The following is a 25,000-nucleotide window of genomic DNA, read 5'->3' as shown; positions in this document are numbered from 1 at the left end:
CCTCCTCCCACACACACACACTCACACCCCCCCCCCCCACACACACACACACACACACACACACACCCACAGCCCCCCCCCACCACACACACACACACACAGACCTGTTCAGAGCTATCTGTGCGGTGGACAGCCCTCCTGCCTCACCCCCCCCCCCCCCACACACACACCCCCACCCCCACAGACACACACACACACACACACACACACACACACACACCCCCACACACACACACCCCTACCCCACACCCCCCCCCCACACACACACATCCCCCCCCCCACACACACACAGACCTGTTCAGAGCTATCTGTGCGGTGGACAGCTCTCCTGCCTCACCCCCCCCCCCCACACACACACACTCCCCCCCCCACACACACACACCCCTCCACACACACACAAACACACACACACACAGACACACACCCCCCCACCCCCCCAACCCCCACCCCCACAGACACACAAACACACACACACACACACACAGACACACACACACACACACACACACCCACCCACCCCCCCCCCCCCACACACACACACACACACACACCCCCCCCCCACACACACACACACACACACAGACCTGTTCAGAGCTATCTGTGTGGTGGACAGCCCTCCTGCCTCACACCCCCCCCCCCCACACACACACACACACACACACACCCCCCCACACACACACACACACACCCCCCCCCCCCCACACACACACAGACCTGTTCAGAGCTATCTGTGCGGTGGACAGCCCTCCTGCCTCACACCCCCCCCCCCCACACACACACACACACACACACCCCCCCACACACACACACACACACCCCCCCCCCCCCACACACACACAGACCTGTTCAGAGCTATCTGTGCGGTGGACAGCCCTCCTGCCTCACACCCTACCCCCCACACACACACACACAGACACACCCACCCACCCCCCCCACACACACACACACACACACACACACCCCACACACACACACACCCCCAGCCCCCCCCCCACCCCCCCTCTCCCCCCACACACCCACTCACTCACCCCCCCCCCCCACACACACACACCCCTCCACACACACCCCCCCACACACCCCCCCCCCACACAGAGACCTGTTCAGAGCTATCTGTGCGGTGGACAGCCCTCCTGCCTCACACCCCCCCCCCCCACACACACACCCCCCCCCCCACACAGACCCACCCCCCCCCCCCCACACACACACACACACAGACCTGTTTAGAGCTATCTGTGCGGTGGACAGCCCTCCTGCCTCTTCCAGTCTCTCTCCGAGCTCCTCCAGTTCTCTGGCGACGTCGTTTCTCTGTCGCTCTGCTCTCGTTCTCCAGCCGCGCTCTGCCTCCAGCGACTCATCCAGCTCCTCCATACGCGTCTGTGTGTGTGTGTGTGTGTGTGTGTGTGTGTGTGTGTGTGTGTGTGTGTGTGTGTGTGAGTGAGTGAGTGAGTGAGTGAGTGAGTGAGTGAGTGAGTGTGAGTGTGAGTGTGTGTGTGTGAGTGAGTGTGAGAGTGAGAGTGAGTGAGTGAGTGAGTGAGTGTGAGTGAGAGTGAGAGTGAGTGAGTGAGTGTGTGTGGTTGTGTGTGTGTGTGTGTGTGTGTGTGTGTGTGTGTGAGTGTGAGTATGTGTGTGTGAGAGAGAGTGAGTGAGTGAGTGTGTGCGTGTGTGTGTGAGAGACAGAGAGAGAGAGAGAGGGGGAGAAAGAGCAGGTACATTTAAGGTGCGCTCTGCCTGAGGTAAGGTATATAGCTACAAAAATAAGGTCCCACGCCAAATAGATTTTGAATGGACGTTACTTTAAGTTGGAAAGAGAAACCTTTGTAAAAATAAATAAATAAAACATTGTTGTAAAGAATTGCCGTTGTACCAAAAATAAGGTGCGACTGTGGCTCAGGTGGTAGAGCGGGTCGGCCGATGATCAAAGGGTTGGAGGTTCGATCCCCGCCCTGCCACCTATGTCATAGTTGTTGTGTCCTTGGGCAAGACACTTCACCCACCTTGCCTTGTGTGAATGTCGATAGTTAGCCTGCTATCGGTGTAAATGTGTGTGTGTGAATGGTAACGTGGGAAAGGAAAACAGGTCTCCCTTGTAAAAGAGTCTTCGGTCTCAATGGGATTTACCTGTATAAATAAAGGTTAAAAAAAAAAAAAAATCTCTTCAATAGGTTAGAAAACAAAGTCTGATTTATTTATTTTTTTATTCTGTATGAGTTTGCCTCCAATGACTCATCAAGCTCCTCTATACGCGCCTGAGGAGACAGATAACAATGCAGTAATGTAGCAGCCGCGGTTTGGTTTAATTTAGTTAATTAGGATCCCCATTATTTTCCGTCTTAAGGCGTTTTTTCGGCACTTTTTTATCACATTCTGAAAACACACACACACACACACACACACACACACACACACACACACACACTTCTATTGTGTTTGAGTTTGACCGACCTGCAGTTCCTTGTTCTTCTTCTGTAGCATAGCAACCAGACTCTGCTCGTCCTCCATCTTGGATTGGAGCTGAGAAGACTCAAAGTCTTTCCTTTAGAAAGAGAGAGAGAGAGAGACATTATCTATCTATCTATCTATCTATCTATCTATCTATCTATCTATCTATCTATCTATCTATCTATCTATCTATCTATCTATCTATCTATCTATCTATCTATCTATCTATCTGTCTGTCTGTCTGTCTGTCTGTCTGTCTGTCTGTCTGTCTGTCTGTCTGTCTGTCTGTCTGTCTGTCTGTCTGTCTGTCTGTCTGTCTTATTACGATTTTGACTATAAAAGTCTAATCTAAATGAAAAGCCAGTCCCATAAGTTTATTAGTTATGTCCTCTCAAACTCTTGTTAACCAACTTTGTAGCACAATGCTTTAACTGTCTATCATTCCTTCATCAAAACAACTCTTATCACACCATAGGCCCTGAAAGAGACGCGAACCCCGGTCTCCTTTATTTAAAAACGCGGCATGTACCCTCTAGACTAACCTGAGTTTTACGTCTACATAAGGAATAATGTTCAATATATAACACTGTGTTTAAAATTCCTATTTTATCAGAGCCACCTCTGCTTATAATAAGGTCGACCTCCGCTAAATCATTAACACTTTTAACTATTGCTTTTTAAAACCTTCTCTTTGTAGTAGAATAAAGATTTCAATTCACAATTTATTGTTCGTAAGTTGTATGTAACTTAGTCTGTAAACCACCCTTCTGTTTAAAATATAACATATATAATATTTTCAGGATTTAAACATCTTCGTCTAAACCTAAGAAGGCATTTTTAACCTATTCTTTCACGTTTAAAGATTAGGTGTATGAGATTATGTATTGTTGTGTTGTCAGCGTGTGGGCGATGCCAAGATGTCTTATACTTACGCCGTGTTCTCCTCGGGGCGACGCTCGTGATGGATAAAAAACAACCTTATTCTAGGTCCTGCTTTCCACAACTTAATCTACTGTGACAAAGACTCGCGGAACGTTTTACTTATATTTATTCAAACTTACATGATTGTTACAATTTCATATAACAGAGAGACAGAAAAGACAAAAGAGAGTATATGCTTACATATTATTTAAATGTTTTAGTCCTATTTCTCATTATATTTGTTCACTTGATCCATTTTCTAAATTTGTTGTAACTCTTGAAACAATACCCAAACACTTGCGTGCCTGTACATATTATTCCCCGCGCTACAAAACTTCATGAATTACAAGGAGTTAGACAGATATTGTACAACATGGCGGCATATTAGTATATGCAAGTCCCAGTGCTACGGGCCCCATATAACCATCAATATCAGTCTATCCCTTTGCAGAAAAGTTACAGTGAGTTAAACAGACACTATACACATGGCGGTACACACTAGCGAGTACAAGTCCCAGTGCTACGGGCCCCATATAACCATTAGTGTCCATCTAACCCCCTGCATCTCAGTCCGTTTTTCTAGTTCTAAAAATTCTTGATCAAGTCATTTTCGTGTGTATAGAGTAGAGAGAAGATTAGAGGTTATGCTTGTTGCATGTCCGTCCGTCTATCACCGTGTTGTGAAAAACCCCCAGCCTAAAACTCCTCTGCTCCCTCTTTTTAAGACAAGAAGGCGTCTCATTCCTGAGAAACCTCCTAGGTGGAGCCTACCTCGTCATAGTAGGCGTATACAAATTACTTCTAATAAATACACTCTGGTAACAAAAAAAACAACACCTCTTCCGTTGGTTTTTTCACAATAAAACCGGAACCCAACTTTTTACTCTTTACCTATCACAATAAAACTATTTCTTTTTTCTTATACATATACTGTACGAATGGAACAGTTTTATCACACGTAATTACCACCATACATGACAGTCTGTCTGTCTGTCTGTCTGTCTGTCTGTCTGTCTATCCATCCATCCATCCATCCATCCATCCATCCATCCATCCATCCATCCATCCATCCATCCATCCATCCATCCATCCATCCATCCATCCATCCATCCATCTATCTATCTATCTATCTATCTATCTATCTATCTATCTATCTATCTATCTATCTATCTATCTATCTATCTATCTATCTATCCATCTATCCATTAGAAAAAAGGATAGATTTAGGATTTAGGATTTAGATAAAAATATCATTCTTTGCACTGATGGTCTCGTTTGCTGTTACATGTAATTTATGATCATCAGAGGAAAAATGAGACTGTTTCAGAAATATGTAAAAGTTCCTTGTTGCAGGGTGCGCCCTTAGCTCAGTTGGTAGGGCGTCCCCCCCCCCATGGGCCTCGGCCAGCAGCAGACCCGGGTTCGATTCCAGCCCGCGGTCGTTCTGTGCATGTCACTCCCCTCTCTGCCCCATTTCAACTCTGTCTCTACACTATCAATAAAGCGTGTGCGTGCGTGCGTGCGTGCGTGCGTGCGCGCGTGCGCGCGTGCGTGTGTGTGTGCCCTTACTTTTTGAGCCTGTCTTCCAGCTCCTCTCTCTGTCCCTGCAGGTCTCTCACTGTGTGTGTGCGTGTGTGTGTGTGTGTGTGTGTCTATCTCTGTGTGTGTGTGTGTGTGTGTGTGTGTGTGTGCGTCTATCTGTGTGTGTGTGTGTGTGTGTGTGTCTATCTGTGTGTGTCTGTGTGTGTGTGCGTCTATATGTGTGTGTGTGTGTGTGTGTGTGTGTCTAACTGTGTGTGTGTGTGTGTGTGTGTGTGTGTGTCTATCTGTGTGTGTGTGTGTGTGTGTGTGTGTGTGTGTGTGTGCGTCTATCTGTGTGTGTGTGTGTGTGTGTGTCTATCTGTGTGTGTCTGTGTGTGTCTAACTGTGTGTGTGTGTGTGTGTGTGTGTGTGTGTGTCTATCTGTGTGTGTGTGTGTCTATCTGTGTGTGTGTGTCTATCTCTGTGTGTGTGTGTGTGTCTAACTGTGTGTGTGTGTGTCTATCTCTGTGTGTGTCTATCTCTGTGTGTGTGTGTGTGTGTCTATCTGTGTGTGTGTGTGTGTGTGTGTGTGTGTGTGTGTGTGTGTGTGTGTGTCTCTCACTATGTGTGTAAATGGACTTGTATAGCGCTATATCTCCGTTTATCACAGACCCAAAGCGCTTTACATTGTTTTTGTACACATTCACCCATTCACACACACATTCATACACCGACAGCAGCAGCAGCTACCACGCAGGGTAGGCTAAGCTAACTAAGCTAACTATCGGGAGCAATTCGGGGTTCAGTGTCTTGCCCAGGGACACTTCGACATGTGGCGGGGAGACGGGGGATCGAACCTCCGACCCTGCACACCAGAGGCGAACTCCCTACCCACTTCGCCACTGCCGCCCCAACACACACACACACACACACTCTGTGTGTGTGTGTGTGTGTGTGTGTGTGTGTGTGTGTGTGTGTGTGTGTGTGTGTGTGTGTGTGTGTGTGTGTGTGTGTGTGTGTGTGTGTGTGTCTTACTTCTTGAGCCGGTCCTCGAGCTCCTCCCTCTGTCCCTGCAGGTCTCTCATTGTGTGTGTGTGCGTCTATCTGTGTGTGTGTGTGTGTGTGTGTGTGTGTGTGTGAGTGTGTGTGGCTATCTCTGTGTGTGTGTGTTCCCTTACTTCTTTAGCCTGTCTTCCAGCTCCTCCCTCTGTCCCTGCAGGTCTCTCACTGTGTGTGTGTGTGTGTGTGTGTGTGTGTGTGTGTGTGTGTGTGTGTGTGTGTGTGTGTGTACGTCTATCTCTGTCTCTGTGTGTGTGTGTGCGTCTATCTCTGTGTGTGTGTGTGTGTGTGTGTGTACGTCTATCTCTGTCTGTGTGTGTGTGTGTGTGTCTTACTTCTTGAGCCTGTCTTCCAGCTCCTCTCTCTGTCCCTGCAGGTCTCTCAATGTGTGGGTGTGTGTGTGTGTGTGTGTGTGTGTATGTCTATCTCTCTGTGTGTGTGTATGTCTATCTCTGTGTGTGTGTGTGTCTATCTATCTGTGTGTGTGTGTGTGTGTGTCTTACTTCTTTAGCCTGTCTTCCAGCTCCTCTCTCTGTCCCTGCAGGTCTCTCACTGTGTGTGTGTGTGTGTGTGTGTGTGTGTGTCTATCTCTGTGTGTGTCTATCTCTGTGTGTGTGTGTGTGTGTGTGTGTGTGTGTGTGTGTGTGTGTGTGTGTGTGTGTGTGTGTGTGTGTATGTCTATCTCTCTGTGTGTGTGTATGTCTATCTCTGTGTGTGTGTGTCTATCTATCTGTGTGTGTGTGTGTGTGTGTGTGTGTGTCTTACTTCTTTAGCCTGTCTTCCAGCTCCTCTCTCTGTCCCTGCAGGTCTCTCACTGTGTGTGTGTGTGTGTGTGTGTGTGTGTGTGTGTGTGTGTCTATCTCTGTGTGTGTCTATCTCTGTGTGTGTGTGTGTGTGTGTGTGTGTGTGTGTGTGTGTGTGTGTGTGTGTGTGTGTATGTCTATCTCTCTGTGTGTGTATGTCTATCTCTGTGTGTGTGTGTCTATCTATCTGTGTGTGTGTGTGTGTGTGTCTTACTTCTTTAGCCTGTCTTCCAGCTCCTCTCTCTGTCCCTGCAGGTCTCTCACTGTGTGTGTGTGTGTGTGTGTGTGTGTGTGTGTGTGTGTGTGTGTGTGTGTGTGTGTGTGTGTCTATCTCTGTGTGTGTCTATCTCTGTGTGTGTGTGTGTGTGTGTGTGTGTGTGTGTGTGTGTCTATCTGTGTGTGTGTGTGTGTGTGTGTGTCTATCTCTGTGTGTGTGTGTGTGTGTGTGTGTGTGTGTGTGTGTGTGTGTGTGTTGTGTGTGTGTGTGTGTGTGTGTGTGTGTGTGTGTGTGTGTGTGTGTGTGTGTGTGTGTCTCTCACTATGTGTGTGTGTGTGTGTGTGTGTCTTACTTCTTGAGCCTGCCCTCCAGCTCCTCCCTCTGTCCCTGCAGGTCTCTCACTGTGTGTGTGTGTGTGTGTGTGTGTGGCTATCTCTGTGTGTGTGTGTGTGTGTGTGTGTGGCTATCTCTGTGTGTGTGTGTGTGTTCGTCTATCTCTGTGTGTGTGTGGGTGTTCCCTTACTTCTTTAGCCTGTCTTCCAGCTCTTCTCTCTGTCCCTGCAGGTCTCTCACTGTGTGTGTGTGTGTGTGTGTGTGTGTGTGTGTGTGTGTTGTGTGTGTGTGTGTGTGTCTATCTGTGTGTGTGTGTGTGTTCCCTTACTTCTTTAGCCGGTCCTCCAGCTCCTCCCTCTGTCCCTGCAGGTCTCTCACTGTGTGTGTGTGTGTGTGTGTGTGTGTGTGTGTGTGTGTGTGTGTGTGTGTGTGTGTGTGAGTGTGTGTGTCTATCTCTGTGTGTGTGTGTGTTCCCTTACTTCTTTAGCCTGTCTTCCAGCTCCTCCCTCTGTCCCTGCAGGTCTCTCACTGAGTCTTCAGAGTTCTTCAGATCTCCTTCCAGCTTCCGCTTGCTTCTGTCTAGATCCACACGCAGCTTCTTCTCCTGCTCCAACGAACTCTCCACCTGCAAGGGGGAGGGAAGGACAGTTTAAAGGTGCAGTGTGTAATATGACATCATCTAGAAAGTTCTACAAAGTTCTAGAATGCAACACTCCCTGGGTAACCCCAACCCTTTAGAATAATAACAGAAGCTACAGTGGCCTTCAAGGACAAGAATAATTCTAAATTTTAAACAATGCACCTGATGACATTCCAACTATGACACTTTCAAGATGGCGGCACTAGGCCTTGGTCCAAAATATGCAGAAATATGGACATATATGAGACCCTTTCTAAGGGAAAAATAAATAATAATAACAAAAATTCAGCTGCTATTATGTACTAAATTAAATGCACTTATGGATATTATAATTACTTTCTACAAAATCTGCTAGGAAATAAAACCCAAAATTCTACACACTGCAGCTTTAATGTACTTTATTTTAATTTTTTTAAATCTTTTTAAATACTTTAATTCTTATTTTATTTTAAAACTTAACTATTAAAAATAAATGAAATACTATTTTTTCCTTTTACTTTTTTTTTAAATACGTAGGGGAGAGTGGCCTGTTTTTTGAGCTTAAATGTGCTTATATCTTATTCCTTGTGTCTCCCTTCTTTACAGGATGAGTTAAATGGATGGCTCTTCTTAAATATGTGGTCACATTTCCAATTTCTTCCACGGTTTTCTAGAAACAAGGGGTGGCACAACTTCCAAAATGCACAACTTAGGCCACTCTCCCCTAATTATTTTAATTTTTTCAAATTATTAAAACTTATATAAATATATATTTTTTAGAGAACACACACACACACACGCACACACACTCACTCACTCACTCACTCACTCACTCAAACACTCACTCACTCACTCACTCACTCACTCACTCACTCACTCACTCACTCACTCACTCACTCACTCACACACACACACACACGCACGCACACTCACTCACTCACACACACACACACACTTATCCCCCACCCCCCACACAAACATCCCCCCCACACACACACACACACACACACACACACACATCCCCCCCCCCACACACACACACACACACACACACACACAACCCCCCCCCCCACACACACACACAACCCCCCCCACACACACACACACACATCCCCCACACACACACACACACACACATCCCCCCCCCACACACACACACAACCCCCCCCCCACACACACACACACACATCCCCCCCACACACACACACACACACATCCCCCCCCCACACACACACACATCCCCCCCACACACACACACACATCCCCCCCCCACCCCCCACACACACATCCCCCCCCACACACACACACACACACACACATTCCCTTACATTGTCGACCTGCTGCTCCAGCCGAGCTTTGGCCTTGAGCAGCATGTTGGCCCTGTCCTCCTGGGCCTGCCTGTCCATCAGAGCCTGTTGGTGGGCTTCTATCAGAGCAGCCTTCTCTCGGGAGAGACACGCTATGGACTCATCCAGCACTATCAGCTCCTGGGACAAGTTCTTCACCTGCAGGGAGAGGGAAGAATATTATAAAGTGTGTGTGTGTGGGGGGGGGGGGGGGGGGGGTGGGGTCTGTGTGTGTGTGTGGGGGGGGGGGGGGGAGGGGGGGGGGGTTGTGTTTGTGTGTGTGTGTGTGTGTGTGTGTGTGTGTGTGTGTGTGTGCATGTGATCGTATGTCGTTTTTTTCGACATTTTTTGTGTATGTTTATGTCTTTAAAGGTGCTCCGAGGAACTTTCAGCTTGTGTTAATTCTAGCGCCCCCCCTTTGGACAAAAGCGGTAGTGTTTTTACCACGCCATGCTGTTGTTCCTGGGTGAGCGTATACCCATGACAAAGGCATTAAGAAAAACTATATAAAAATAGCATTCTTTGCACCGGTGATCTCGTTTGCTGTTACGTTTGCTGTTAATTTATGATCATCAGAGGAAAAATTAGACTGTTTCAGAAATATTTAAAAGTTCCTCGTAGCGCCTTAAAAAACTCTTTATAAATAGAAAAATACTAAATTAAAACCCCACCTTGTTCTCGACTCCATGCCTGTCCTTCTCCACCTTAGTGAGGGTCATCTCTAGATCATCTACGTCTCTGTCTGTGTGTCTGTCTGTGTGTCTGTCTGTGTGTCTGTGTGTCTGTCTGTCTGTCTGTCTGTGTGTCTGTCTGTGTGTCTGTCTGTGTGTCTGTCTGTCTGTCTGTCTGTCTGTCTGTCTGTCTGTCTGTCTGTCTGTCTGTCTGTCTATCTATCTATCTATCTATCTATCCATCCATCCCTCCCTCCCTCCCTCCCTCCCTCCCTCCATCCAACAATCCATCCATCCGTCCGTCCGTCCGTCCGTCCGTCCGTCCGTCCGTCCGTCCGTCCGTCCGTCCGTCCGTCCGTCCGTCTGTCTGTCTGTCTGTCTATTTGTCTGTCTGTCTGTCTGTCTGTCTGTCTGTAATAATAATAATAATAATACATTTTATTTCGAGGCGCCTTTCAAAAGCTCTCAAGGTCGCCTTACATTCAAATAATTCAATAACATACTGTTTAAAAGCAAGGTACACAAATAGAATTAAAAACAGTTTAAAATAAATACACAATGGGTGGTGAGGTGATGAGGAAGGCAGGATCAGGGGGGGTATGCAGATTTAAAAAGGTGGGTTTTGAGTTTGGATTTGAACTGGGTTATGGATTCAGTGTTGCGGATGTCGGGGGGTAGTGGGGGGTAGGGTCTGTCTGTCTGTCTGTCTGTCTGTCTATCTATCTATCTATCTATCTATCTATCTATCTATCTATCTATCTATCTATCTATCTATCTATCTATCTATCTATCTATCTATCTATCTATCTATCTATCTATCTATCTATCTATCTTTACCTTGTTCTCCACTCCATGCCTGTCCTTCTCCACCTTGGCGAGGGTCATCTCTAGATCATCTACGTCTCTGCGCAGTGTCACCACCTCGTCGTCAAGGAGACGCTTCTTTGTCGTTAGCTTAGCGCTGACTTCCTCCTCGTCCTCTAGCCGCTCCGTCAGCTCCTTCAGTTTGGACTCCAGAGACAGTTTGGACTGAATGAGCTGGTTACAACGGTCCTCTGCATCCATCAGGTTATCTTGCTCCTACATAGAAAAAAACATAACAAATTTAAGAGATTGTAATCATCTGGTCAATGATCAAATTCCTTCGTGATTTTTCTCTACTTATGACATCTATTGCAGTATGTCCGTCCTGGGAGAGGGATCCCTTACTCTGTCGACTCTCCCTGAGATTTCTTCAAATTTTTTGATCTCAGCCGAGCTAAGGGTGTAAGGGCAGGGTGTCATATTGTATCATATTGTATCATATTATATGGAATGTAAAGCCCACTCAGACAAATGTCTATTTGTGATCTTGGGCTATACAAATAAAACTGATTTGATTTGATTTGATTTGATAAGAGGTATTAAAGAAATAATTTAGAGATTATTTTTGGCATTTTTATGGTTTTTCTAGACAGTGTGGAGAGACGGAGATGAAATGGGGGAGAGAGGGGAATGACATGCAGAGACAGTTTGGACTGAATGAGCTGGTTACAGCGATCTTCTGCATCCATCAGGTTATCTTGTTCCTTGATGGATATATACAGAAAGACAAAAATCACAAATTGAAAAATATATATTTTTTAGAGAACACTCGCACACGCACAAAACCACGCGCACACACACACACACACACACACACACACACACACACACACACACGCACAAACACACTCACTCACTCACTCACTCACTCACTCACTCACTCACTCACTCACTCACTCACTCACTCACTCACTCACTCACTCACTCACTCACTCACTCACACACTTACCCCCCCACCCCACACACACACAAATTAAAAAATTTTAGCATTTTTTTTTTAGCATTTTTCCTTTTATTAGACTTTGCTCCTGTTGTTCCTGACTTTGTTTATTAGACGTTTTGTTCCTGGATGATTTAAATAGAAATATATATTTTTTTTTAGCATTTTTATGGTTTTATTTATTAGACAGTGTGGAGAGAGAGAGATGAAATGGGGGAGAGAGGGGAATGACATGCAGAGACAGTTTAGACTGAATGAGCTGGTTACAACGATCTTCTGCATCCATCAGGTTATCTTGCTCCTGGGTGATTTAAATAGGAAGAAAACGTAAAGCTATAGTGCGTAACTTTTTCAAAAATATGGTAACAAATTTAAAGATTTTAGCCTTTAAAGATTTTAGCTTTTTTTTAAATTTTTCTAGCATTTTTGCTTTCATAAGACAGTTTAAGAGAGACAGAGATGAAATGGGGCAGAGAGGGGAATGACATGTTAGGACTAAATTAACTGGTTACTACGGCCCTATGCAATTCATTCACTAACTCTTCTTCCTGGGGTATTCAAATACGAAGAACATGGTAACACATTTGAAGGTGGAGTCAGTAATTCTGATAGATAAAAAGATAAATAGATATTATATGTTTTTTTTGCGACCCTTTTTCTTTTAATACTTTCAAAATAATTGTTTTATTTTTTTATTTAAACAAATTGAAAATGTGTTCATCTCGAACAAGTAAAGAAAAAGGACCAGAAAAAAAATACCTACAATATTTTTTTTTCTTTTATTATTATTATTATTATTATTATTATTATTATTATTATTATTATTATTATTATTATTATTATTATTATTATTATTATTATTATTATTATTATTATATATTTTTTTCTATTTGAACAGCCTCTGCATTTTCAGAGCGTGTCATTGTGACTTACGGCTTGTAGTTGCACAGCGAGGTCGTTCTTCTCCTGGACCAGAATGCAATGTCTCTCCTCCGCCTCACAACGCTTCAGCTCAGAACTGATAAAGAAACACACAACGTGCTATCAGGAATACATTACAGTCCATGATGTAGGGGAGAGTGGCCTAAGTTGTGCATTTTGGAAGTTGTGCCACCCCTTGTTTCTAGAAAACCGTGGAAGAAATTGGAAATGTGACCACATATTTAAGAAGAGCCATCCATTTGACTCATCCTGTAAAGAAGGGAGACACAAGGAATAAGATATAAGCACATTTAAGCTAAAAAAAACAGTGTTTTGCCTTTCAAAGTAAAATTTCCATGATCAAGGTATTTTGATTATTGTGTCTGAACAATTATAGACAAGTTTGAAAACATTTGACACGTATTTTAGTGCTCAGTTATTCACACGGCATCCAATAATCCTGGTTTGTGCGCGTCGCCATTTTGTAAGGGGGGAGGGAGATAGCTGACGTATACCTCCGAGGCAAAGTGAGAGACAACGGGCGGAGAGCTGTCACTCAAGAGATCGTGCCAATACATTTTAACCTCCGATAAAATAAAAACTAGCGTGGTCCGAAAAAATTCACCCCCCTCAGTGTTGTCATGGAGATACGACCTAAACATACACACTAAAATGGTTTTGTGGCCCAGGCTGTAAATAGGTTTAATAAGACTTTGAAAACGGCCTGTCGGACAAGTGAGTCAAAGAAAAATGGCTCAGTCTTGGTACCACCCCCAGTGGCACTTTCTGGTTACTACAGTTGTGGTCACTTCCTTATTGGATGCTGGTAAAAATCACTGAGGTTGGGGCTTGGTACAGACCTGCTGAATGTTTCCTTTAACTTGGTGAATTCTACGTTGAGCGTGGCGAGCTCCTTTTCCACCTGCGCGCTGCGGAGAAGAGGGCGGAGCTTATAGAACAGCATCATCCACGGCCAGGTGCGCACGGAGAAGAACGCTCGCAGGTTAAACTGGATCACCATCACAGCGTCTCTGGAAAAGAAAGAATTTGTCATGGTCTGTCTTTGTCCTTTGTCTTGTTTTGGTGGTTTCCTGTTTTATTTTGGTATGTCTGTCTTGTTCCTCCCCATGTCCTGTCAAGTTTCCCTCCTGTGTGATTGCTGCTCCCTCCCCTAATGTGTTACACCTGTGCACGTACTTCTAAAAACTTCACAATGAAGGATGCACACCTTTGTGCTGTGCGCAAGCAATATCCGGAAGCTCATGCCGATCTGACTAAAACTCAGAGAGATATGCGAGCCACAGACACACAGACAGACGTTTCTTGCTTTATAGATAGATAGATAGATAGATAGATAGATAGATAGATAGATAGATAGATAGATAGATGGATGGATGGATGGATGGATGGATGGATGGATGGATGGATGGATGGATGGATGGATGGATGGATGGATGGATGGATGGATGGATGGATGGATGGATGGATGGATGGATGGATGGATGGATGGATGGATAGATAGATAGATAGATAGATAGATAGATAGATAGATAGATAGATAGATAGATAGATAGATAGATAGATAGATAGATAGATAGATAGATGGATAGATAGATAGATATACCCCTTGACATTCCTTTGTTCCTTGTCTGTGCATTATGGTTTGTCGTGTCAGTGTCGGTGAGTCTTGTCCCGTGTTACTTGTTTCCTGTTACCCGTTACCTGTGTTCTCTGCCTTTTTTGCCTTTTGGAAGTTGCATTTTTTTGGAAAATAAGCTACCTTTACTTGATATGTCTTGCGTTTGGGTCCTGCTTGTCTGCCTGTCTGCCACACCGTAACAGAATTAAAAACAGCTTTATTAATTATTAACTCTTCTAAGCAATCCTCCATATGGTGGTGCTGTTATTAAAGGCATACTAGGTCATTCTGGAGGACGCTTGTTGTTAAAATCACTTTTTGTCAAAATCAGTGAATATCTCCTCATGATCCACTACCTGTGTAAAAAGCTGTTAATACACAGCCTAGGCTCTGTAAACTGATATGTAAACAAAGGGAATGTAAACAAAGCGGGCCCGGACCCTTTGTTCACCAACCAGTTTACAGAGCCTAGGCTGTGTATCAACAACAGATTATTCACACTTTCTAGTTATTCATTTATGTGATGTCATTGTATTAACCTTTGCAGCATCATCATCTCCCATTGCATATACGCATACAAACACACACAGACATACACACATACACGCGCGCACGCACGCACACACACACACAGACATACACGCTTGCACCCACCCACACACACACACACACACACACACGCACGCACACACACACACACACGCATGCACCCACCCACCCACACACGCACACACACACACACACACACCTTTGCAGCATCATCTTGTCTCGTTGCATCCTCATCAGCTTGCCTCTGGACATGGCCTGGACACACGTGATGATCTCGGACAGACGCGCGTCACGGATGTCCTCCAGCTTTCCCAACAGACCGGCTTTGAAGAACACCTGAGGAGGGGAGACATTCCGAACTTTTTCGAGAACATTCAGAAATATTTTTCCCGCCAAAAAGTCGAAAAAACTAAAAGAAAGTCGCCAAAAGTGTTTTTTCACGTTTTTCGCATTTTTAGTTTTTTTTAAATGTTTGGCGAAATTTTGCGGAAAAAAAAAGTCCAGAATGTTCGCTAAAACATTTTTTTTTCGGAATGTTTGCAACAAAAAATTAAAAAACGTAATGTTCGCAAAAATGTTTGGAATGTTCGCGAAATTTTCGTCGACTAACCCCTTAATACAGTTGGGGGAAAATCGTTCTGCGAGAGATTGTCCCCCTACTGCATTAATACGTTGGTCTTTCTAAGAAGCTGTATCCAAACAACAGAGAAACCAATCATATTTTAAACATGAGCACATTGTTTTATTTTGAAAGTCTGATCTCGAAAATTCTACTCCGGACAAACAGGCAAATCTGGCTAATATAAGGTATACAGGCGTTTCATTTGGGGATCTATACAGTGTTTGGCCTTAGTGTACCTTAGTGCTGCCAAACTTGTGCTTTATATAAGTAGTTCCGAGATAATCGAGAGACACTGAACATTTGGGGTCTCTTAATTTTTACCAGAGCTGCATATACTGTCAATTATTATTATTATTGATATTGTTCACAGTATTTCTCGTGTACCTTAGTGAGTCCAAACTTGTGCTGCGTGTGATCTATGTCCAGGGAGCCCAGCAGCTTCTCCACAGCCTTCCTGCTGTCCATGAAAGAGCCCTCGGGAATCGCACTCGGGTTCAAGATGCGATAACTGGGAGAGAAAAATATTACAGTTTCAACAATGCTATGAATGGAATGATACTCGGCCATGGTTGTGGAATGCATAGAATATAATTTACTTTATTGTCATTGCACGGAAGATACAACGAAATTTGAACATTTCCAGACACACACAAACATATATAACAATCAATAAAAATGCATGATCAGTATGAGAGGCTTAGTACTTGTTTATGTTGTTTGAGCCACTAACTGAAGGCAATGTGTGACTATGTGAGAGACAGTTAAGTTTTTGGAATTGCATTTTTTTATACAGGTAAATCCCATTGAGACCCGAGACTCTTTTTCAAGTGAGACCTGTTAACACCACATTATCATTCTGTCATTCTGTCTGTCTGTCTGTCTGTCTGTCTGTCTGTCTGTCTGTCTATCCATCCATCCATCCATCCATCCATCCATCCATCCATCCATCCATCCATCCATCCATCCATCCATCCATCCATCCATCCATCCATCCATCCATCCATCCATCCATCCATCCATCCATCCATCCATCCATCCATCTCTATCTATCTATCTATCTATCTATCTATCTATCTATCTATCTATCTATCTATCTATCTATCTATCTATCTATCTATCTATCTATCTATCTATCTATCTATCTATCTATCTATCTATCTATCTATCTATCTATCTATCTATCTATCTATCTATCTATCTATCTATCTATCTATCTATCTATCTATCTATCTATCTATCTATCTATCTATCCATCCATCCATCCATCTCTCTCTCTCTCTGTGAGGTTGTGGACTGACCGTTGTTTGAACTCTGCGTACAGGATGCGGTTGGGAAAGCCTTTCCTGCAGATTCTGATTCCCTCCAGAACTCCGTTACATTTCAACTGGTGAAGAACCAGGAAGGGATCCATCATGCCTGGAACACACAGGGACACGCTTCAATGACTGCATCAAAAATGTATAAAAAAAACCTTTAAACCTGCAGCGTGTAGAATTTTGGGTTTTATTTCCTAGCAGATTTTGTAGAAAGTAATTATAATATCCATAAGTACATTTAATTTAGTGCATAATAGCTGAATTTTTTTGGGAATTATTATTTTTTTCCCTTAGAAAGGGTCTCATATATGTCCATATTTCTGCCAGACATGGGGGACTCGAGTCACATGACTTGACTCGAGTCAGACTCGAGTCGCAAATTTGAGGACTTGAGACTTGCTTGACTAACACTGATAAAAGACTCGACTTGACTTAGACTTGGTCTTCATGACTTGAGACTTGACTTAGACTTGAGACGGATGACTCGAAATGACTTGAATTTTTAAAAGTTAGATTACGTTAGAAATTATGTTTTATTTTGAAACATGATCGGGTGATTTTACAGTGCAATGCACGCAGCGCGCTGCGCGGACAAACAGCGTCAGCAGGTCAACACAGGAGCAGCAGTCATGGAGGCGGCTAGACCTTTCTTTATATGTCCATGGGCTAGACCAAGAGTAATTCACGTGAGCCTCCCACACGCTTATAACCCAATCACAGTAAATATGTAGCGCCTTCTTCCCTTCCCTTTTCACGTTGTAACGGCCCCGGGAAGTCTTGTAAAAGAAAACGAAAATAACGAGCGTTTCCTGCAGCGCTGCTGCCTTGATAACGCACGCTTCCTTATCGAGCGCCCTACCTCCACGGACTGTAGGCTTTATATAAGCATCTCTGTGAGACAAAACAGCGGTTATTAATATGATGCAGTTCAACCTTCCACGTTCACCGGCTCCTTCCGACAGCTCACAGCCGCCGCACCCGCACCGACAGCACAGCAAACTGCCCGTTATGACAGTTCGCCCCCCAGTATGAAAAATTAATTAATCGGGATAAATCAAAATGTGATCCTGCCATAAAATAAAAGGTGATATGATATTTTTGCCATAGCGCAGATCCTTGCCCTGTTTTATTCTAAATGCATTATGGGGATTAAAGGTGCAGTGTGTAATATGACATCATCAAGAAAGTTCTAGAAAGTTCTAGAAAGTTCTAGAATGCAGCACTCCCTGGGTAACCCCAACCCTTTAGAATAATAACAGAAGCTACAGTGGCCTTCAAGGACAAGAACAATTCTAAATTTTAAACAATGCACCTGATGACATTCCAACTATGACACTTTCAAGATGGTGGCACTAGGCCTTGGTCCAAAATATGCAGAAATATGGACATATATGAGACCCTTTCTAAGAGAAAAATAAATAATTCAAAACATTTTTTTCAGCTATTATGCACTAAATTAAATGTACTTATGGATATTATAATTACTTTCTACAAAATCTGCTAGGAAATAAAACCCAAAATTCTACACACTGCAGGTTTAAGTGTCTGTTTTGTGTAGCCTAAGTAGTAGGCTATCTGTTACTATTTGCCTTTCTTGTTTTCCATGTTAAAAGTAAGCTACTTGAAAATTGAAAGTAGCCTAAATGTGGTTGAAAGAAAAGGAAATGTGCTGTGTTGATCATATGTGATAGATAAGGGGTCGCTATTGGATGCAGACATTATGAGATTCGGACCTTTGCTGTAAGTTAATGTTGTCAACTGGACCCATTTCAACTTTAGTTGAAGACCCCTCGGTCAGACCAAGAATAATTCAATTGTAGTTCAAGGATGATGTTGTCGATGACGGTATGAAGAAGAGAACTGTGAAATGCAGGTCTTTTAAATGTAGAAACTGGGTTAGATAATATGATTTTTGTATGACTTGACTTGTGACTTGCTTGACCTGAGCAATGACTTGACTTGTGACTTGCTTGATTCTCACCACAGTGACTTGGACTTGCTTGAGACTTGAAGGTTATGACTTGAGACTTGCTTGTGACTTGCACATTAGTGACTTACCCCCACCTCTGATTTCTGCATATTTTGGACCAAGGCCTAGTGCCGCCATCTTGAAAGTGTCATAGTTGGAATGTCATCAGGTGCATTGTTTAACATTCAATTGTTCTTGTCATTGAAGGCCACTGTAGCTTCTGTTATTATTCTAAAGGGGTGGGGTTACCCAGGGAGCGTTGCATTCTAGAACTTTGTAGAACTTTCTTGATGATGTCATATTACACACTGCACCTTTAACAGCCTATATATTTTTTAAAGATTTGATTTTTAATTTATTAAATCAAATATAGTATCGCCAATTGTATAGATAGATTGTATAGAGATTAAATGGATTACAAGACGCGAATATAATTAATATTTTTATTTTTTTTACTATGGAAAAGGGGTAGGATTAAATAAGTGTACACTTCTTCCTGCTCCTTTTCAGGCATATCACATCAATACAGATAATTTTTTTATTTTTTTTTATTTTTGTGAAGTCATTTAAACATACATTTTGTTTATTGTATTTTTATGTTTTTCATTTAGTTTTGTATTGTTTTTGATATGTCTGAAAAATAAAATAAAATAAAATAAAATAAAATAAAATAAAATAAAATAAAATAAAATAAAATAAAATAAAATAAAATAAAATAAAATAAAATAAAATAAAATAAAATAAAATAAAATAAAATAAAATAAAATAAAATTAAATTAAATTAAATTAAATTAAATTACAAATTCAAATTCAATTCAAAAAAAGGTTTTCATTAAAATCATTTTTTTTATGTGTATTCTTGTTATTTTTCTGTTGCTTGGTTACCTGGGTTCTTGGACTCGTTGGGGATGATGCAGCGGACAAAGTGAGGCTGAGTGCCGCGCAGGTTAGCCATTAGCTTGTTCAGATTCTCCTGTTTTCACACACACACACACACACACACACACACACACACACACACACACACACACACACACACACACACACACACACACACACACACACACACACACACACACACACACACACACACACACACACACACACACACACACACACACAGCTAGTTTACTAAACATATTTTCTCTACATGTAATTCTTAGTTTTGAATAATTCTATCATCATAAATCAAATTATCTTGAGGAACCTGGAACCAAACGTTAAGACTAGAGTATGTTTGTAAACCAAACTGTGGGCCCTGCTGCTGTAAACAACAACAATAGTGAAACAGTAACTTTTCAGGAAGCGTTCTAACTTCAAACAGTGTTCCAGGGATCTACATTTTCCTGTGAGGAAAGTTTGTTTATTCAGTTATGAGAATATACCCTAGAAAATGTTTCACTTCTCTGACACACCCAGAGTTACACACGAAGGCAAGGCAGCTTATTTCTATAGCACAATTCAGACACAAGGCCATTCAAAGTGCTTTACAGGGGCAAGAAATACATCAAGATTAGACATTAGAATTTGCATTTAGTAGATGTGTTCCCTTATTATTCTGTATAAATGGCCTTATTCACCTTGTGCAGCTGTGAGACCGTCTGGAATGAAGCTGCTTTCCTCCTCCTCAGTTTGGTGTCCGCCTTTGGATCGGCCGCTGAAACAAACAAACGGGACAAACAATAGTTATTTACCACACACACACACACACACACACTGTCACTACACTATTGCATTTACATACAGCTCTGGAAAAAAATAAGAGACCACTTCAAATGTTCAGTGTCTCTTGTTTTACTATTTATAGGCATATGTTTGAGTAGAATGAACATTTTGGTTTTATTCTATAAACTACTGACAACATTTCTACCTATTTCCTAATAAAACCCATCTCGGTGCAGATGTACACACACACACACACACACACACGCACACACACACACACACACACACACACACACACACACACGCACGCACGCACGCACACACACACACACACACACACACGCATGCACGCACGCACGCACACACACACACACACACAGGCACACACGCACGCACACACACACACACACACACACACACACACTAGTTACCCATCTCTGCGCTGATGTAGTCGTCAAACAGTCCGGCCATCAGTTTGCTAGAAGCTTTCTGGAAGAGAGCGACCACCGTCTCATTCAGAGGATCTCTGTTCTTATCCAGCCAGCCCGTGATGTTGTAGGGAACCTGAAAATATGCATCATACATAAGAGCTGATTGATTGATTGATTGATTGATTGATTGATTGATTGATTGATTGATTGATTGATTGATTGATTGATTGATTGATTGATTGATTGTCTTTATTTCGAACATGTAAGCAATATTTTTTTATTTATTTTTTATTTTAAAGCTCCCATATTATACACTTTTCGGTTCTATTATACACCATATTATATGGTCTTAGTGGTCCCTAATACGTTTTTCTTTAATTGTTTGCTGAAAAAAACTTTCAGATAATTTATTGTACTATGCTGATGTTCAGCTAATCTCACAATGGCCTATTTTTTAAAAAAGAGTTGCAGGTCTCCTCGTAAATATACAATCTTTGAGCTCCCCCCGCCCCCTGTCCGGAAGCGAAGCCAGATACGCCTCGCCCTCTGTCTGTCAGGGCTGTGGACCAATAAGAAATAGGGGTGTGGGCTGCACAGTGGAAGCTTCTGGCTTTACGGTTTGTGAGGTCAGAAAAGGGGATAATTCTGACTGGAGTGTTTTTAGGGGGAGGGGTGGGGGTTTCAGAAAAGGGGAGAGTGAGAAAAGGAGAGATTGTTATTTTTTTTGATATTTTGGCAGTCTCTAGGCACACCGTGGACGCATGGATATGTTGGAACACATTTAAAAAGTGCATTTAGCATAATATGGGACCTTTAATGTTTATTTGACAGGGACAATACATACAACATTGCCACAAAAAAATGGGAAAATGTGATGCATATAAGACGTCTAGCTTCAGCTAATGCAAACAAAGTTAAAATAGTAGTAAATAAATAAATAGAAATATGCATAATATAGAAGAGCTGTGGTTATGATAGATGTGGACAGATTAAACTTCTTATTTTTTTTACTTTTAAAATACATGACATACATGACATTTTTATTTTTTTTTTTTAACCTTTATTTCTACAGGTAAATCCCATTGAGACCGAAGACTCTTTTACAAGGGAGACCTGTTTTCCTTTCCCACGTTACCATTCACACACACATTCATACACCGATAGCAGCAGGCTAACTATCGACATTCACACGAGGCAAGGTGGGTGAAGAGTCTTGCCTAAGGACACAACAACTATGACACAGGTGGCAGGGCGGGGATCGAACCTCCAACCCTTCGATAATCAGCCGACCCGCTCTACCAACTGAGCCACAGTCGCCCCAAATTCAGAGCTAACCATCAATTAGCAATCCAACTTCCAGAGATAAAAATCTAATTAATTAATTTGATAAAAAAAGAAAAAAGTAACAATGGTGATGAGGATAATACAGATAAACTCAGTGTTCTGTATTATCTAGTTAGGATTAACAGGACAGCTGGGCCAAGGGCAGACTGAGGGAAGAAAAACCTCATTCATTATATTATAATAGTGATTTTTATAATGATAAAACGCCGGTTCCGTATGGGTGAAGTATTCCTTTTTAACATTGGCACATGACATTCACAACAGTAAATTACCACAACAACAGTAACATCTCCTAATTCCCACCACTCCTTTGTAGTTTTATACGTAGATACATATTTTTATTAACTTATTTATTTGTTAATTTTAATTATGCTTCTTGCTGTTACTCGATCTAAAGTGAGAAAAATTCCTCATTACCTTCTATACTATATTGAAATGAATTTATCTGTTCATTAAAATGTTGTTGGATGAAAGTTCTGAAAAGTTCTTAGACGTAAACATAAAAATAAATAAAAAAGGAAATAAAAATGAGCTGACTTAAACCTGCAGTGTGTAGAATTTTGGGTTTTATTTCCTAGCAGATTTTGTAGAAAGGAATTATAATATCCATAAGTACATTTAATTTAGTGCATAATAGCTGAAAGAATTATTTATTTTTTTCCTTAGAAAGGGTCTCATATATGTCCATATTTCTGCATATCTTGGACCAAGGCCTAGTGCCGACATCTTGAAAGTGTCATAGTTGGAATGTCATCAGGAGCATTGTTTAAAATTTTTAATTGTTCTTGTCCTTGAAGGCCACTGTAGCTTCTGTTATTATTCTAAAGGGGTGGGGTTACCCAGGGAGCGCTGCATTCTAGAACTTTGTAGAACTTTCTTGATGATGTCATATTACACACTGCACCTTTAACATTGACAATACATGTACAACAGTGAATTACAACAACAGTGGGACGTCCTGATAGTGATACCCACCACTCCTGCGTAGTGCACCACCTCAAAGTGAGCCTCATATTTGCGTTTCTTGTCGGGTCGCGGGCGCTGGAAGTTTGGTGATTTGCCCAGATGGTTGTCGTACAGTTTGGTCTTGAAGCTGGTGTCCGTGGCCTTGGGAAACATACACTCCTCCTCCATGATGGACAGAATACCCATGGGCTGGAAAGAGGGAAAAATAGATTTATTTGTCATTTGTTGTGTTATTTTTTACTTTAAAGGTCCTACGAGGAACTTTTAAATATTTCTGAAACAGTCTAATTTTTCCCTCTGATGATCATAAATTACATGTAAGAGCAAATGAGACCATCAGTGCAAAGAATGCTATTCTTATATAGTTTTTCTTGTCATGGGTTCTTTAAAAAAAAAATAATAAAAAAAAATTAATAGGGGAAGAAAAAGTTATTAACATAAAATAAAAAAAATAAAAAAAAATAAAAATGTTTTAAAAAATCGTATGTTTAGAAAAAAATATTAATAATAATAATAAAAAAATAAAAAATAGGAGAAGGAAAAGTGATATACATACATATATACATAAAATTTCAAAATAATAACATTGTTTTTGTAAATCATAGGCCTATATATAAATAATAATAATTACAATTTTAAAATAGCAAACCCACCCTCTCTATGAGGTTTATGCAGGACTGCAGGTCCAGGCCAAAGTCTATGAATGTCCACTCGATGTCCTCGGTCTTGTATTCCTCCTGCTCCAGGATGAACATGTGATGGTTGAAATACTGCTGCAGCTTCTCATTGGTGAAGTTGATACAAAGCTGCTCAAAGTTATTGAACTGTTAAGAAAAAATAATAAAAAAAAACGGTTTTGTAGTTTAAAATCGGATTTAGAATACTTAAAATATGTACGAAGAACTTTAAAATATTTTCTGGACATCAGAGGGAAATTTGACTGATCCAGAAATATTTAAAAGTTCCTCATAGCTACTTTGAAGGTGCTACGAGGAACTTTTAAATATTTCTGAAACAGTCTAATTTTTCCTCTGATGATAATGAATTACATGTGACAGCAAACGAGACCATCAGTGCAAAGAACGCTATTTTCTTTTTAATAGTAACACCCTGGTGACTTTTGCATCTAGACAAAGAAAATGTGTCATGATCATAAAATTTTAAACTTTATTGTAGCAAATATAGGTTGTCATCTTACAGTTATTGCTCAAATGTAGAGCATCCTACACTTTTTGATATATATATATTTTGGGGAATATTAAATGAACAAATGAATTAAAAACAAAAAATTAAAGAGAAAAAAATTAAATGGGGAAAAATAAATAATATACCTACATACATAAAACAAATTAAAGAGAAAAACTTTTGTAGCTTGACAAAAAAACAGTATTATAAATATTTTCATCATTTTGCAAATTAAATATATAAAAATATAAAAAATTCAAAGAAAATGTAATGGACACAAATAAATAATATACCTATATAATTAAAACAAATTAAAGAAAATTAAAAAAAAATTTAATATATTTTCTCATCTTTACATCAAAGATCTCGAACCCTGCGATGTCCAACACTCCGATGAAGTACTGCCGTGGCAGAGAGGTGTAGAGAGACGCGTTGATTCGACCCACCAGCCACTTAAACATCCGGTTATAGGTCGCTTTGGCCAGGGCGGCTACCGCAAACAGGACCTATGGACACAATAAAAGAGGGTTAGATAGATAGATAGATAGATAGATAGATGGATGGATGGATGGATGGATGGATGGATGGATGGATGGATGGATGGATGGATGGATGGATGGATGGATGGATGGATGGATGGATAGATAGATAGATAGATAG

The 25,000-nt window shown here is 41.7% G+C and overlaps 1 protein-coding gene across 1 annotated transcript in view; it reads right to left on the bottom strand.

The window, feature by feature from the left end:
• Positions 1-25,000, bottom strand: part of LOC307253534 (myosin-7B-like) — a gene marked incomplete at both ends in the record, with an annotated part of 60,774 nt that overhangs the window by 19,340 nt on the left and 16,434 nt on the right. Inside the window, 16 exons of the mRNA XM_080031641.1 lie at positions 1,217-1,374; positions 2,443-2,533; positions 7,773-7,918; positions 9,241-9,417; positions 10,767-11,009; positions 12,667-12,751; positions 13,515-13,685; positions 15,042-15,178; positions 15,849-15,972; positions 16,763-16,880; positions 19,635-19,722; positions 20,330-20,406; positions 20,846-20,978; positions 23,165-23,344; positions 23,809-23,979; positions 24,697-24,846. Coding sequence (XP_079887767.1) covers positions 1,217-1,374; positions 2,443-2,533; positions 7,773-7,918; positions 9,241-9,417; positions 10,767-11,009; positions 12,667-12,751; positions 13,515-13,685; positions 15,042-15,178; positions 15,849-15,972; positions 16,763-16,880; positions 19,635-19,722; positions 20,330-20,406; positions 20,846-20,978; positions 23,165-23,344; positions 23,809-23,979; positions 24,697-24,846 — 2,249 coding nt within the window. The remainder of the gene's footprint in view (positions 1-1,216; positions 1,375-2,442; positions 2,534-7,772; positions 7,919-9,240; positions 9,418-10,766; positions 11,010-12,666; positions 12,752-13,514; positions 13,686-15,041; positions 15,179-15,848; positions 15,973-16,762; positions 16,881-19,634; positions 19,723-20,329; positions 20,407-20,845; positions 20,979-23,164; positions 23,345-23,808; positions 23,980-24,696; positions 24,847-25,000) is intronic.

The sequence above is a fragment of the Ammodytes marinus genome, assembly GCF_949987685.1.
Source record: "Ammodytes marinus genome assembly, chromosome: 7".
Classification (NCBI taxonomy): Eukaryota; Metazoa; Chordata; class Actinopteri; order Uranoscopiformes; family Ammodytidae; genus Ammodytes; species Ammodytes marinus.
Note: the sequence above shows the minus strand (reverse complement) of the source record. Positions and strands in the feature narration are given on the sequence as shown.